A 17,392-nucleotide genomic window follows, 5' to 3' on the forward strand; every position below is an offset into this window, starting at 1 on the left:
AGAGAGCCGTTCAAGTGGCCCTCAGGAGTCAATTCAAGGAACAATGGATGGTCTCCCCACAGTGGCAGTCCTCTGTGGCAAAGGAGGATTTCCTTCAGCTCAGGGGCCTCAAGTGTCCCTTATGCAAGCACCAAAAGCATTCCAAATTAATCTCTAGCCATCCCCCACTGAAAATCAATCAGCATCTTGATGAAATACCAGTTGTGCACATGTAGGTCTGACTAAGGCATTTACAAGAACTGAAGATTCAGTAAGTCAGATTATGAACAATTTTTCACCACATAAAACCACTGTGCCATAATAAGCAGATCCCCCAAATGGCTTGATGTTTTAATCAAACTACACATGATGCAATAACTCTATGTCCATACTTTTAGATCATGCTCATGGCTTGAGTTCACCCCTGACTGGTACTATTTTGGGGGAGAAATATAGTGTGGACTGTTCATGCCCAGATATTTTTTTGAGATCACAATGTATTTCCTTGTAAGGTTCAGAATAAAATTTGCAACATTTTAAGTTCTGGCATGTACAAACATCCGGTCAATTTAAAAATAAATGCTCACAGAGGTCCACCACAACTTCTGCTGCATTTCTGATTTACAGGTCAGGATTAATACTGCAATCCTTCCAACAGTTGCCTTCCCATATGTCCAAATGATGTTCACAGAACTAGTGTTTGTTTCTGTGCAATACTGCTCTAGCGGAAGTGTGGTGGAATTATTTTTTTAAAAGCAATTGGCCAATTTATCACTTGACATTAACAGATTTTGATGTGAAATACTAATATGACATCTGGCATACTATGATTTATACTCCTTATCCTACATACAATATTAACTGGTGTAATTAACTTACTGATTCATTAACTGCATATTTAAAATGTAGACTTTAATAAGTTTTTAATTACAAACACTCACCACTAAATCATATTCAGTTCCACTGGTCTTGTAAATTTTGTGCCTCACTTCACTCACAGAATTCATTTAAGATTTGTTTCAAAATAACATATTATTCCAAGTCCAATAATTTGTATTTTTTTGTCATTCTGATGTTTGTTGTACCATGGATCCATCTCTGTATGGACATTTATTAGTTTTTTATATGTTTTATTTATTTAAATGGTATAAATCAATAAAATCATATAATAATTGAAAATCATAAAATGTCACCTATATTGATATTGTAATATTTTAAGCAGCACCTTTAATGGTTAAAGGGTAACTCCCTAAACTATTTTTAGTCAACGCTATTTATTTGATATAAAAATTCTTTTTGTGAACTTGAACAATACTCATCCATATATAAATTTATACAATCAATCAATCAATCCATGTTTGGACTTTATGACCAAGATGCAAGTAACTGCTTAATCAGATCTTCATGACCAAGGGGATTTTGACCTTGAGTTAAGGGGAAGAGCCATAGCTCAGTGGTAGAGCATCTGCTTTGCATGCAGAAGATCCCAGGTTCAATCCCCAGCAACTCCAGGTAAGGCAAGGCAAGGCAAGGAGAGCTGCTGCCAATCATTGTAGACAATGCTGAGCCAGATGGACCAATGGTCTGACTCCATATAAGGAAGCTTCCTATTTTCTTGAACAGTAGCCCTCCCCACCTCCCCCTGGCAAACTGCTTTTGCAATCAGAGGGACTTCAAGAAGCAAAACATGGCAAGAAAGGAAGAGGGTTCCAGCTCTTTCAATTATAAAAAGAGTCAAAAGTCTCTCTGCACATGTCCAAGCTGTTACACATACTCTTGGCTAATATATTGAAATAAGGAGTGCTTCGTTTTACTTCTATCTGAATTTACCATTCTTGTTTACACTGAAGTAGCTGAAGTAGGTTACTTAAAAAGCATTCAGAAATTGTGACTTCCCACTCTTGCCTACTTTCACAACAGCTGGAAAGCACAGGGATGCAGTGTACCCACACCCCACACTGTCAAGCTGCTGTTGCCAAGTGCAATGAGAGGAAGGAAGGAGTCCTCTGGAGTGCAGATGTTGCACAGCTGCAATGGTCGCAAACCTATGCCATCACTGGACTGTGCTTGTTACTGAAAGCTACTGGACAACAGCAGAGCTCAACTTTATCCCTCACTTGCAACTCAGAGAAAATGGCCTTCCTTCTGAATGTGCCTTAAATGCTAAAAGTCTTGTGACCATCCCTGTCAGGCATTCAAAGAGCTAAGTATCAATCTTACTCTGACTCCTAGTGTGGACCTTACACGTGTTCCTATTGTGAGTAACCTACACTGGGGGAGGGGGGCAGCAACGTAGCTGGCCACTCAGACACCCAGGGTGATGTGTGCGCCCTTCACCTGGGGGCAGGGCAAGCAGGAGCAGGGCACACTGCACCTCACCACCACCTCCCTCTCAGCTGTAGGGCAGCTGAGGGAGAGGCAGCAGGTCGAAGCAAGACCACACTGCAGCATGGACCTTGCACACAGTTCCCCCGGCACGTCAATCTCAGTCGCCTTACAGCTGAGGGGGAGGTGGTGGGCAGATGCAACCCCCATGCTGCCATTTCAGGCAGTGCGGAGCCTGCGGGCACCCAAGCCAACGCATTACTTCCAGAAGAGATGCATGGTTCAGGTGCACTGAAGGCCCTGCAGTAAGTGCCGCCTCCCACAGTGTGGCGTCCAGTGCCCCCCGCCCCCCTAGCTACACCTCTGAGGTGAGGGAAATATGGCCTAGGTCAACAGGTGCCAAATACAGATGGGAGCAGGACCCTAGGTTACCAATCCAAAGCCTGGTGCAATGGGGCATGTCTGCAATGGTCTTTAAATATGTGCTTTTTACAAGGAGCAGCCTGCATTGATCACTTGCAATGACTGTGTTCTGCACACCACTGGAAGTGATACGCCTATGGCCTCACTTCTAGTACATTTTAAAAGTAATCAAAGGAACTGTACATATTTACCAATGCTTATGGGGAAAACCATAGATATAATCTGCTATGTGCCTCAAAACAATGGCACTGCTCTAAACTACCCCCTAGCTTTAATGGACATTTAGCTATGAGTATGTGTTATACATCCTCAATTCAAACGAGAGAGCTTCAGAGAAGTATTAATTTTCACAAGTGGGGGAGGATTTAGGGGAGTGTGTGACTGATTCACCTGCACTGCGCACCAAACCAAGAGGGCACTGCAATGGAAGGTGAGAGGGGGGGGGCACCAAACTGTGGCATCGCAAAGGGTGCTGCTGAAATTTTAAAGCCCAAAGTCCACCACTGTTCACAAGCACTGAAAAACAGTTTTTAAACTATTCTCGAACTTCTGAAGAGTAGGTAACAAAAATGAGAATTTTCACAACTCCAACATTCACAGTGACATTCTATAGAGTTAGTGAACAAAAGATGAGTAAAACTTGCCACCTGATCAACTTCTGCGTCAGAAGGATAGCCATTGTGTCCATCCTGAATCTCCTGAATAGCATGATGCAGCAGTGGGCAAGCAGAAGTAAGAGAAAAAACATGCACATAACAGGTGAAAGGAGAGAATTTTAAAAACAGAGACAGTAGATACTCCAAAAGAAATGTATTTGGTAAGCTTTTTCATTCCTTGCAAAAATCAAATAGGTCAAGCAGAGACTTTAGCACCTATTAGATCCAGTCATGGTTTGTTTTTTTAAATATTGGGATGATCTGGAATATGAACATTCCTGTTCTTCCAAACGTAAGTCCAGGTACCAAAGAACACAAAGTATGTACTGTCTTTTCTTTTCTTTTTTTGAAACAAGCAATCTTTAAAATAGCAAAGACAAAATGCAGAGTATAAAGTAGGCCACATGCTTGACATAAAAGAAGGAATTGATTATAGACCAATGAGAGAATCCATGCAGTTATTTAAAGATAAAACAATTAAATATTTGTATCCTCAATAGAGATATTAAGACAGTTGAAGTACTGCTAAGAACTTAATGGCCCCATCTGCAGATCTGCCCATTACCACAAACCCTGATACTATGTTGTTATTGCTGTTGGATATGCCAGCAAGACACTTTAGAATCAGGTTTAACCATTTCTGATCATTTATTTCTTAAGATTTTGTTGCATGAAATATTTTTCCACACACCAGCTGGATCAACAAGAACATAATTTGTCAAAATATATAAAGGTCCATTTCTTTGCATTTCTTCCTTCTCCAGACAAAACTTTAAGGAGGTGCTTTCTGAAGTACTGTATTTGCATTTCAGAGACTTCACTGGAGACCATGATATTTTTACAACATTTGCTTTGTATAGAGACAGCTGGTTAACAGCTTCCTTTATGAGATTGCTTTTAAGCCCAGGTGAGTTCCAGGTCACAACTGTTGAATGGGAGGAATTATTATTTGAACAGGCAACATCTTGTGTTCAAACCTCAAAAGCTGAATTTAATGCAACTCTATAAATTAGGCCCCAAAAGTTACTAGCCTACAATTTTTTTACTTGCCCGCTTTTTAGTCATAAAAAAGACAGATATGGACAGAGCACTCCATCTCTGCTTTGCCAGCCCTACTCACAAGTAAAAATCAGGCTAGTAGTAAAAAGCCTGTAAACTGGAATGCAGCAGGCTGGTGTAGGAGGCATTCTGCTTGGTTTCTATGCTGACTGAGCAGGAAGAGACTTTGTGTTCAACACAGAAACACAGCAGACTGGTGGGGGGACGGAGTCAAGCTTGCATACTTGATTTTTATGCTGGCTTCATCCCCTTGTGTTTCCAGCAGAAGAGTGCAGCAGCCTGGTAATAGAGACATGAATCACTGCCCCTTCACCACAGGCCAATACTGTTTCTGATTCTGACATATCCAGCAAAAAATAAAAAATAAAAATACAGTGGGCTAGCAGAGGAGAGATGGGTCAGTCTGCTCTTCCTCTGTCAGCATGATTGGTTTCTGTACTGGCTATGGAGTAGCAGCCAGAATGCAAGCAGAACAAGCTGGCAGAGGAGGAACAGAATGATCTCCACCACCAGCAGCAGCCCACCTACATGGAATTCCATAAGCTTTCTCTCAGTCACCTGGCTTGCTGCCAAACATAATGTGCAAACATGGCCCGAGCCCAGCAAGGTGGCACCTTGCTGGGCCAAGTTTTGAAGCAACTGCATAAGTTCTACAATACTCTTTTTAAATAATTCCTATTAAACCATAAAATAATGTTCAGTTGACCTAAAATATGCTAGTAGCTAAAGATACTGTAATTAAGATTTGCAAAATTTTTATAATTTCCATTTATAAAGAGAAGAATGATACTTTGAATCAAATTTCCCCCACATCAGGAATATTGCTGAAGAATACAGATGCACTTGCATCATACTGCAGGAAGAATTATGGCAGTCCCAGATATTATTATTATTTTAGTTTTGAACAAGAAGATGCAGATGCAAAGATCAGGAAGAGAAGGCTAAAGCAATGCAATCTGGAAAAGAACTACCAAAAAGCTTAGCAAGAAAAAAATTGCACATAATTTTAACTGTAACCATTTTTACCTTGGCCTTAGATTTATGTGTATCACTATTCAATAGATAATAGTTTGATAAAATTATACGTAAGCATTCTGGGAGTCTAGAGAGCAGGATAAAAAATGCTGTATTTTAAGCCTTTTTTGTAAAAGGCATGTAGTAACCCACTGTTCCTCTTTTTGAGAAGCAGCCTAAATCAAGATTTACCTTCCACTTCCTCTCATTCTATGACTGGATAGTGGCTGGAGGGAAACTAAAGTTATGCCCCAGATGCTTCATTAGCCTCTAACATTCTATTGTCCTTTGAAAGCATCACCAACATCCAAAGAATGTGCCTCTGCCAAACAAAACAATACAGAAGAGGGATGCCAGGACCAGCAAGAAATGAGACTAGGATTTCAATGGAAGCAGACCTATGCTATGCTAGCCTTCCAAATAAGTCCTCAAAGGTTGCTAGATCAGGAATATTAGCTCTTTATGGCACACTATTGTATAGAAATGGGTGGGGAAGCAAACTGCATCAGTTTTAAACAGCCAGCCTGCCAGTTCCCCTGGAAATTATTTTCACTCACCACTGGAGACTGGGTAATTGGCTGTTCTATGTGCTATCTCAGGAGCAAAGCAAAGGAGTGGGAGGAATATTTTCACCTGGGGGTGGGAGGGATGCACTAGATTCTAGAATAGGCAAAGGCAATCTCCAGTCTGAAGGCAGAATTAGGCCTACCAAGAGTCCTAATCTGGCCCAAGAGGTGTAAAGCAGGCTGCAAAGGAACAATCAGGAGTGTTAGAATATACTCCTGATTGTTCCCCTGCAAGCAGATCATTTTCAATTTGGTGCTCAATGCAACCCCTGCAGAGATTGGCTCCATCTGGGAACTCCCAATCTAGAGCTCCCAAGGAGTCAATCCCTTCTGCAAATGGGGTTTGCATACTTCCTAGGATGACATAGCTCAATTCAAGCTATACCAACAAACGGATATTTTTGTTTTGCACCCGGGCTTGACCTCAAGAAATGGGAGCATGCTAGATGTGTGTTCCTAACTTTTTCCTTTGAAGCTAAATCACCTGATGTCATGGTGACATTAAGTGATGGGGGAGCTCAGGATCCAACTGTTCCTCGGCCCTGATTTGAAACTTCATTTGCTGATTTGAAACTGAAGGCAACAAAAAAACAAATACATGTTTTTTTAATATCCAGAATGAACACTGGATGACACATTTTAGCAATTATGGGACAAAGATGTATGTCATTGCAGCAGTGCCTAACTTGGATCACAGATTTAGAATTTTCCACTAAGAGTCTTGCCAATATGGGAATGCATGCATAAACACAAGCATTGATTGAAATCTTATTTAAGTAGGATAGACTAAAATGTATTGTTTGTTCTTTGGTTCCTTCAAATATCTGTAGCACACAGAAAACATTAACACTGGTAATACAGTACTCTGTGCTCCAAAACATGTAAGCATCAGTTGAGGGGGCCTATTTGTCAGAATTAATGTAATAAAACTTAAATTAGTACCATGCATTTCCAACATAACTTAAATATACTGCACTCTCACACACTGTTTTTTATTGCTCATGACAACACTGTAATGTACATAAAACATTTCTATGGCAAACAAGCTGCATAGCAAGATGGCCCGACTGGTTTAAACCGACCATTTATGAAGTAAAGAAGAACACTTAGCACACTGGATTCTCAACACAGCACAAAAACACAAAACAGGTAAAAGGCTGACTTGCCAATAGCCACATTTATTCTTACCCTTACAGTAGGCCTCCTGTATACCTGTTAGTTAAAATACAGATATTATCCAACAAGTTACGTATTCAAATCCTACATTTGGGAAATACCACCTACAGGCCCATATTACTAGAAGCATACCAATGACCATGCTATTCTTTACATGCTCACTTGTGACACAGTTAAATAGAAATGAATCATGAGGCCCTATGTATCCATGATGATAGGGTAAGCAAAACAAATCAATACACTTCCAAGGTTGGTGCAGTATGGTGGGCTGAATAAACAAACCCAAAGGGTGGAATATTCTGGCAGCAGATCTTGTAATACTGCTTAAGGAACCATCAAGATCGCACAATTGTTTGTCTGATGTTTAAAAAGATTTTAATTTGTGACAGGGAAAAAAAGGTATTGGTGATATGCAATACTAGTCTATTCACAGAAGATGCATTAAAGTTAATGGATATGACTAACTTAGATACATTAATTTCAGTGGGTCTACTCCAAGTAGGCCTTAACTGAATGCAACCTACACACTTTAACAAGAGCATGTTTTTCCACTGCTTCTACATGCATTAAAAAAATATGGAGCTGAAATAGGCTTCACCTATAATTCGATCAAGGGCAGTTAACCTTTATTTGGCCCAAGGGTGACATTGAATGTAGAAAACCTTCTGGAGATCACAAACCCTGATGGATGTGGCCACCTTAAACACACACACATGCCATAACCCCACACATCAGAGCTACACCCTTCTTCAAAGTGCTTTGAAAAATAGAGTGGTCTTTGAGGTGGGGGGCAGGAGAGAGTGTGCAATGTGGTTTCCCTCCCCATGTGCAAGTTTCCTCTGCAGTGCCCAGTGCTGCAATTGGAAAGAGGCAGGATTACAGAGAGAAAATTCAGGTCAGCAAAGGACCTGTGACCGCCATCACTGCTAGGTAATCAAAGTGCTCTGGAATAAGAATGGAGTGCTCGAATCTGTTAGCGACATTAGCAGGAAGGGGAGAAGTGCTTCATTCAGTCCTCCTGCTGCTGTTACTCTGCAAAAAAATTGTTTGGGGGCTGGCAGGCCAGAGGAAAATACTGGGTGGGCCAATTCAACCTGTTACGGGGGCGGGGACGACATTTCACCATCCCTAAATTAAATAATAATGTGCAAGCTTTGTGTACCTATGCTTAACTGACAACAGATGGTATCTCAGCTTGATACAATTTAAATTTACTCCTGAAAATTTCTTAGAAGTGAATATATATCATACCATAAATAATGTGTCCTTTATTTTTGTCCACTTTAGCCTTTTTAAATAATCAGAAACAAATGTCTCCTTCTAGCCACCTTATAGGTAGGCCTCGAGCACCCAAGCTGGCAGTGCACAGTCTCTACCAAAAGTTAAAGCAAGAAAGATGAAAAGGAAGGAGACAGTCATGCTTTGTGTGGGCCCAAGATATTCTTTAAGACCCATGGCGGAAGGAATCAAATGATAAAAATCACAGGGACAACATGGCTGTCCAAACAAAGAAGAAAAAATGTGGGTCAGAACACCATCAACTTAGCCAACAAAAAATCACAAAACGGATGACCTAATAATAATAACTAGAGGCGTGCTTTCGCTAATGGGGCCTCTTGCTACTGCGCTGCAGGCACACGATTTCCATTCTCATCCTGGGGCAAAGTTCTCAACTTGAGGTAACTCTTCCAGGTTAGTGTACAAGTTTGTACAAATTTGTAACTTGTAACTCCAGGTTAGTGGAGTATGTAACCTGAAGCATTTGTAACCTGAGGCGTTTGTAACTGTATAGTCAACACACATTGGGTTTAATGGCAGGTGGGATTGCCAAGGTCTTTTTTCCTAGATGTCTGCCATCTTTCCACTCCATTTTTTTAATAAAAAAATGGTAAGTGCATAAAGCTGAATGTGCAAAAGTTAAAGGCACATAAGCTGTGAGATACTTGTACTTATTCCAGATACACCTGGCATTAGCAATTTGCCCCAGTACAAGAGCACTGACTGTTAAGTGGCTCAATCATCTATACCTGCCGGTGCTGACTTTAAAAGATTCCTCTCTTTTCAAACGTGTGTGATATTTGCCAAAAACAGAGATATGTTAAAATAAATTCTGTTCTTGAGGACTGCACCAGAATTCCCTAGTACATTGAATCCAAGCTCTAAAAACTCAGATTCCACAGGTAACGTACAATAGCTGTAATGCCAAAATTGCCACATTCATTTATCCAAGGCAGCAGCCGTGGTCCAGAGAAAGCATTACATTTTGCTGCCACATGTTACAGAAGTTCCAAGTACAAAATTCTGACTGCTTCTATAGAGAAAAACACACAAGAGGAGAATTTTAAAAATAGAATCTGATCAAGCATGCTTCAACAGATTCATCTCTAGGTATAGGAACAATCTATTTCCTATTCACGGGAGTTTAAAGAGTTTCCTACTTCTAGAGAGAATCTACTGCCTTTTGAATCCACAAAACACTAGTAAATGACTTAATTTGCTTGAAATGAAACAAGACAAATATTCATTTGGCTGCTTTACTTGAAGAATGCATGGCAATTTGCTTGCTTTTTAAAATCAAAAAGCAAAGGTGAAAGATGAAATAAAAGTATTTTCTCACAATCAATCACACTGAAGACCCAAACTAAGTGGCAATTTTAGATTTCAAATGGCACTAACACAAAAAAGTAACAGTTTATCAGATCTAACTGCTTCACATATAAAATCTTACCCTTTCATGTTATCATCTTAACCCTTTTCTCAGATGACAGAAAGATACATTTTTTGTTTTGGCTCTCCATTCCCTTGCATATCTTATTTGGGGTAAGGACTGATGTGGCACCATATACATAAATTAAAAGAATGAATAAATAAGACTTACCCGGTACTCTCTGGATACACTGTCTGAGGGCACAGAACCTGAAATCTGACTAGAAATTGTAGCAGCAATGAGTTGCTTGCACCATTCAACGTGTGATCCTGTGGGGCTACAAGAACAGAATATATAACAAGTTACTTAGCAGAAGATTCTTACTTTATAAATAACTATTGAACATTTAGATTCTGCATTAATCATTTAATTCAGATGATCCTTTAAACCATGGTTTTACAGATTAGAAATGAACAGCACATTTGCATGACCACTCTGCCCCCTCATGTGCAGATTCCCTTCTCCATTTCCATGTTTCCTTGACAGTAACATCCAAAAGGGAAAGACTATAGTTAGCACTAGCTGCAAAAGAAAGATTTTGAAAATGCACTTCAAACCATGTTTTCAAAATAGTAGTCTGGAAGTTAGCCTCAAACATATTTTGCCCAACAGACATTACAGCAAGCCAATGCTTGAAGTGAGTAGGAAACCATCCCAGTTATAAAGCAGATCTAAAACATTTTCTCGTCTTTTCAAGTGATGTAATTAAATGTGGCCTTATTTATATTAAATCATCCTGCTTTTTCTTCTTGCTCTCCCATTTTGAGCACTCCTTATAATAACCCAGAAATGGGGAAACTGGTGTATGTGAAGGCAGAGGCAATTTTTGAAGAAGTACCGTATTTTTCGCCCTATAGAGCGCACCGGCCCATAGGGCGCACTTATTTTTTTTGGGGGGGGGGAATAAAGAAAAAAAATTATTCCCCCCCCCCCCGAGCCCCAAAGAGCAAAGAAGCCATGACAGCGAACGGGATAGATCCCGCTAGCTGTCTTGGCTTCGTTTTTAGCCTCGGGGCTGGGGGTCAACCTCGCCATCGCTCCCGGAGCTTGCCGGGCTGGGGAAGCCCAAGCTTCCCCCGACCCCAGCCCCCAGAACGGGTCCGGGAGCGATGGCGAGGTTGCGCTCAACCTTGCCATCGCTCCTGAAGCTTGCTGCTATCCAAAGCCCGGGGAGCGCGGCGCTGTAGCCCACTGCGCACCCCGGGCTTACGGCAGCTATCCGCAAGCCTGCGGCACCCCGCAGGAACTCCTGTCGGGCTCCGCAGGCTTGCGGATAGCTGCCCGAAGCCCGGGGTGCGCAGTGCTGCGCTCCCCGGACTTCGGGCTGCAAGCACCTATCCGCAAGCCTTCGGAGCCCATGGGAGTTCCCGCCGGGCTCCACAGGCTTGCAGATAGCTCCCTGAAGCCTGCATTCGCCCCATAGGACGCACACACATTTCCCCTTCATTTTTGGAGGGGGAAAAGTGCATCCTATAGGGCGAAAAATATGGTATTTTAAAACATTAGTTAATTTTTCTATGGAGCAGACAAAAACAATTAACAAAAACAAACTGTGCAAAGAATAATACTAGGAAAGTCTTCTGACTTGAAAAAATAACTGGACAACAAGAGGAGAAAACTGATATCTGTTTAAGCATGAACATTTGTAACTAGAAGCATACAGATTATAGACCAAGTAGGTTTTTAGGGTTAGCAAATCCCAGGATTTTAACTGGATGACCCATTAAGTCTTAGCAAGAGGTTCTTTCTTCAAGAATGCCTAAACACTCAGGAAAAACACGAAAGCAATTTCCTGAAACAGCCTGAAGTGGTTTGGCATCAAAAACTGAGAAGACTGCCAGATTCTGGGAAGTGATATGGGAATTTGAGATATGCTACAACCAGTTTCAGCTAGTGAAATATTGAAAGGAATGGAGACAATGTATTTTCAGTAACTTATTCTATGGAAAACAAACTTTCCTCAACCTAATGAAAGTCCACAATAAAGGGCAGGTTATATAAATGAGTCAATGTTGTTGATAGTTGTACTAGAACTGGGGAAATCAAATTTCAAATTCATGAGGCTGATGTGGGGTGGATTTTTCCCTGAACTTTATTTCTCTTTTTAAAAAAATACGTCTCATTGGTTCATTAGTAACAATGAATGCAAATATATTAAGCAAGCTGAGCAAAATGTCAAGGTTGTATTTGTTTCTCAGGTGATTGTCCCTACTAAGTATGTGACACATTGTGAGAAGTTAAATACTTCTGGGATATGGACAATTTTTTAAAAACTTGGGATACTTTCTGTTAGCCCAATTAAAAAATACAACTAAATTACACATATTAAATTAGATCAGTCTGGATTAGAAAATTTTTCTGATGCAATTTGAAAATATTCTGATACAAGTTACCCAACGGAAATTTTTCAAATTATAAATTGTATGGAGAACTCACACACCACTCCCCACTTCCTTTCTGCTCCCTCATCCCCTAGTGCCTATGCCTCAGGTGTGTGGGACCTCATGCCTGCATGCCAAAAGTGGCCCTCCAGGCCTCTCTATTTGGTCCTAAGAACACTTTCCAAGGCACATCTCCTCTTCTCTGTCTACTCACCTCTATTTAGCCCTTCCTGTGTTGCTTCTCAATGTCTATTTTAGAGTAAGTCCCTTGGGTTTGGGACTTAAACCATTTTTTTTAAAAAACAACAACAACACCATGTACGTCAATATTGTTATATAAATAAATAACACTATTTGGAGGGGAGTTGTGAGGAAAGGGGAGATGGAGGGACAGCAGTTTGCCTAAGGCTGCCTAATAATAAGTCCATAGCAGAGGCAGCATTTAAACTGGGGACTTCAGGGTTGGCAGCTCAGTTCCTTGTCACTATATTGCACTAGTTTATAGGATACACCATTTAATATCATCATACCCAATAGTGATTAATCCATGTACTAAGCATTGTATCATTTTACTATTATTTTTAATAGTAAACTTCCAAATGACTTCTAGGCAGTTTATAAAGCATAAGAACCAACCACACAATACCGTTAAGATAAAGAATAATTAAAAGTACACAGTAATTAAAATAAGCAATCAAACAATCGCATTAAAACAGCAGATCAATTATAACAGCAATTAAAACAGGAGGATCAGTTCAAGGAATCACAGAAACAGCCTTTTAATTCATATTGCTACATATGAATCCTCTGGTATGTCAGCAGGGAGTGCATGCCACAACACTGGTGCCTGCACAATTCCCACCAAAGTGATGACCAGCTTTTGAAATTAATAGGTTATTTAGTAGTATGCAGTAGCCAAGCATCTCTCTGTGTGTCTCTCTCTTACAGAGACTCATGTGGAAGTTGGAATGGCACTGGATCCCGTGAAACCACTATCAGCTGCTCAGGAGAGCTCTTCCAAAGCCCTTCTGGGCCTGATTAAAGAAGCATAAAACTGTAAAGTTGGAAGGGACCCCCAAGGGTCATCTAGTCCAACCCCTTGCAATGCAGGAACTAAAGCATCCATGACAGATGGCTATCCAACCGCTGCTAACAAAATGAAGGAGGGTCTACCATTAGCTCACTTCTCTCATTCAATTTCATAAAATGCTGGAGGGTGCATTTATCACTAGCCTCCACAAAGCAGGATGTGTCAAGTTTGGCTATTTTCATGTGTATATCCACAACCACACATACACACACACACAAATTCTATGTGGGCTTTGGCAAAACATTTGATGAGACTCTGTAGCGCTTCCTTGGAGTGTGCTGTCAAGGCTGTTATCTGCAAACATAAGGACCCACCACACTTTTTTCTTGGCCCCTGCCACTCCTGAAATGGATGTGCACCCTGAAGGCATATGAGCAACAGGGAGAAGAATGTGCCAAAGAGAATTGGGGCGAGAACACAGCCCTGTTTCACATTGCTCTTTTTAGAGAAGGCGTCAGAAGCTGTCATACTGGACATTGATGCACGTTTTCATTGAAGGACACAATCATCTTGTGGAGGTAGGCATCTAGTCACATTGTGTATCCACAGCAGTGACCAGAGGAGGAATGACCACTGGCAAAAGCACAGAGGGAAGAAATGCCATGGTGCACCTGTAGCAGCAAAACTTCATCTGCCCCAGCTGCAACAAAACGTATCTCTCCTGTATCGGACTCTACTGGCAGAGCAGGCACTGTAACTCTCCAACTATTCGACTTCACCCTCAAAGGCACACTCTTCCACTGCCTTCCGAAACAGACGGATGCCAACAACTATACCTATACATATATACAGACACACACAGACATAGGTGCATACATGCATATAGTATACATATATAGTATACACACACAAATACACATTCTCTCTATATTATATATATTGTACTTATTATTATTTATTTCTGTACCACCCTCCATCCAAGGATCACAGGGCAGATTACAATACAGTGGTACCTCTGGATGAGAACGGGATCCGTTCAGGAGCCCCCTTCGCATCCTGAAGGCGAACGCAACCCGCGACTGCACGTGTCGCGATTCGCCACTTCTGTGCATGCATGTGACGTCATTTTGAGTGTCTGCGCATGCGAGAGTGGCGAAACCCGGAAGTAACACACTCCGTTACTTCCGGGTCGCTGCAGAGCGTAACCTGAAAACGCTCAAGCTGAAGCACATTTACCCGAGGTATGACTGTATAAAAATGTAAAAATACATGTATAGTATACAGAGATCTTCTTTTTCTTCTTCTCTGGCAATTGCTTGTAGCTGAGTAAGATTCTCTTCCATGAACATGATTTTAAGGATGAGTCTGTAAGTGACTATGGAGCAGTGGCATAGCATGGGTTGTCAGCACCCGGGGCAAGGCAAGTAATTTGCGCCCCCTAACCCGTGGATTTGCGCCCCCTAACCCTAACCCCCACCCTAACCCCCTAACCCAACCCTCACCTTGCCAACAAAGGTCCGTATAGTAAAAGCTATGGTTTTCCCAGTAGTGATGTATGGAAGTGAGAGCTGGACCATAAAGAAGGCTGATCGCCGAATAATTGACGCTTTTGAATTATGGTGCTGGAGGAGACTCTTGAGAGTCCCATGGACTGCAAGAAGATCAAACGCATCCATTCTTAAGGAATTCAGCCCTGAGTGCTCACTGGAAGGACAGATCGTGAAGCTGAGGCTCCAATACTTTGGCCACCTCATGAGAAGAGAAGACTCACTGGAAAAGACCCTGATGTTGGGAAAGATGGAGGGCACAAGGAGAAGAGGACGACAGAGGACGAGATGGTTAGACAGTGTTCTCGAAGCTACAAACATGAATCTGACCAAACTGCAGGTGGCAGTGGAAGACAGAAGTGCCTGGCGTGCTCTGGTCCATGGGGTCACGAAGAGTCGGACACGACTGAATGACTAAACAACAACAACAACAACAACAACCCTAACCCCCAGATGTTGCACCCGGTGTGGCTGGCCCCCCCTGCACCCCCCACGCTACGCCACTGCTATGGAGGCCAGTTCTGCATCGACACGTCCTTTCAAAGCAGGGACATAAGTTTCCGGGTGGGAGTTGATCATAGTGAGGGTTTGCCAAACGCGCCTTCCTCTTGGCACCTTTCGTCCTGACTTCAAGCGTCTTCAAAGCCCATGGGCACCTTTGGAAAAGGCTGCTCTCCCATTGGAGCGCTTGCAGGCCAGTGTTTCCCAACTGTCAGTTGCATTTTTTTTGAGAGAGTCTTTAAACCTCTGTTGTTGACCACAGGCTTTACGCTTTCCATTCTTAAGTTGGTAATAGAGTAGTTGCTTTGGAAGAAGATAAGCAGGCATCCGAACAACATGCATGCAGACACTCACACACACATAGGCATACACACGTACATATATGCATACACACGTACGTATATGCGCACATATCCATATAAATGCACACGTATATAAACATGCAGACATATACACAGACACCTTTGCACGCGTGCACCCACGTACCCACCCCATCCCCCCCCTTCTCTCTCGTCAACCGATGTTCTTATAACGAAAGGGACACCAGGAATAGGGAGCGGCTTCCCCCTCCCTCCGACAACACACAAGCCAATCCCCCGGAGCGTGATGAGAAGGCAGCCGGCGGGCACAAAGCGGCGGCGCTGCCACCCCCGCCGCCTCCTCTCGGGGCCCGACCCTCCCTCCGCGCCCTCACCTGTCCAGGGTCTCCACACTCGGCTGGCGAGACCCGGCGGCGCTCGACGACGAGGCCGCCCCAGTCGCTGCAGCCGCCGCCGCCGCCGCAGCCGCGGCCGCCCCGGGCCCGGCCACCGACGCCAGGCGCGTGGGTCTCCTGAGCGGGCCGGCGGGTCCCACTCCGCTCTCGGCCGCCGCCGCCGCCGCCCTGCCGTCCATGTTGCCGGTGGCCGTGGAGTGCGGCCGCGGGCGAGCGGGCAGCGGGGGCTTCCTGCTCTCCGTCCTCGCTTCCCGGCCTGGCTCGTGAGGAGAAGCAAGGAGGCGTCGAGGCGGCGGCGGCGGCTGCAGCCGGGAAGCCAACTGTCACCTGGCGGAGGCGGCAGCCGAGGCAGCGCGCGGCGAGCTCCCTACCCACAGGCCTCCGCGGCAGGAGCACGAGAGGCGGTTGCTCAGGCGGCCGAGGCTACGATCCTTCTCTGAGCTGGGGGCGGGGGGGTAGAAAAGGGCGGGTCGGGCGGAGCCAGCCGACGGAGCGTTTGCATGGGGGGGGGGAACAATGTGCCGCGGCTGCCGTCGAGATTTCAGCCCCGTTCACGCGGCGCTTGTGTGTCCCCGCGCCGGCTGTGCCCAGTCCCTACTCGGAGTAGACCCGTTGGAATCCATTCCCTCCCCCCCCCACCCCCTGCTTCGACGTGTCTGCCTGCTGCTTCTCGGGTGTTTTTCCTCTGGCCATGAGCATGATTGGAACGGCAGATCGTTGTTCTCGCTTTTCTATCCCATTGGGATGGGTTCCCGCCACCCTCGCTTTTAATTCGTCCCATCTTAGCCCCCCCTTTCTTCCCTTATGCCTTTTAAATCGGCGGATGACAATTGCTGTGCGCAAATAGGACTCTCGAAATCTCCACCCTGTTTGTGGTGAAAGGGAAATTTGAGCAAGAGGGTGGTTTCCTTAAATTTCTTTCAAGGCAGCGGTTCTAAAACTTTTTTTTTAAAAAAAATTCCCATCTCTGGGGCACACTTTCAAAATGAAAATTTGCCACGCCGGATTTTTAATTTATTGGTAAGAAAAGCATTGGGAAACGAAGACACAACCCAGCAGTACTTGCTTTATAACACAGGACACGACTGTTTTGCAATATGATTGGTTGACATTGGAGAAAGTATAAATCAATGCTGCTACATAAGAACATGAACGATTCCCAAAATATATCAATAAAGGAGCCTCATATGTGTGTGTGTGTGTGTGTGTGTGTGTGTATGTATGTATGTGCAGTGTTTTTTTCTAAAAAAAATGTTTAGGGGCACATCCTACTCATCTTGAAATACTGCCCCTCAATGAGGCCAAACTTAGAT

The 17,392-nt window shown here is 43.3% G+C and overlaps 1 protein-coding gene and 1 long non-coding RNA gene across 6 annotated transcripts in view; one reads left to right on the forward strand and one right to left on the reverse strand.

The window, feature by feature from the left end:
- Positions 1-16,496, reverse strand: part of MTMR1 (myotubularin related protein 1) — a 55,398-nt gene extending 38,902 nt beyond the window's left edge. Inside the window, exons 1-4 of one of the 5 annotated variants that reach the window (XM_083422320.1) lie at positions 16,059-16,496; positions 10,077-10,182; positions 7,211-7,234; positions 3,375-3,425 (exon numbers count right to left, since the gene is read on the reverse strand). In XM_083422320.1, coding sequence (XP_083278446.1) covers positions 3,375-3,425; positions 7,211-7,234; positions 10,077-10,182; positions 16,059-16,258 — 381 coding nt within the window. In that variant the 5' untranslated portion in view covers positions 16,259-16,496. Of the gene's footprint in view, positions 1-3,371; positions 3,426-7,210; positions 7,235-10,076; positions 10,183-16,058 lie in introns of all 5 variants that reach the window. The other 4 variants (XM_083422322.1, XM_083422321.1, XM_083422323.1 and 1 more) reach the window with 4 other exon arrangements.
- On the forward strand, positions 3,715-11,115 carry LOC310668998. The gene is made up of 3 exons (XR_014506954.1): positions 3,715-8,890; positions 8,934-10,926; positions 10,999-11,115. It is a non-coding gene; the product is annotated as an uncharacterized lncRNA (long non-coding RNA).
- Positions 16,497-17,392: the final 896 nt, after the last annotated feature.

The sequence above is a fragment of the Podarcis tiliguerta genome (assembly GCF_965153285.1).
Source record: "Podarcis tiliguerta genome assembly, chromosome: Z".
Taxonomy (NCBI): domain Eukaryota; kingdom Metazoa; phylum Chordata; class Lepidosauria; order Squamata; family Lacertidae; genus Podarcis; species Podarcis tiliguerta.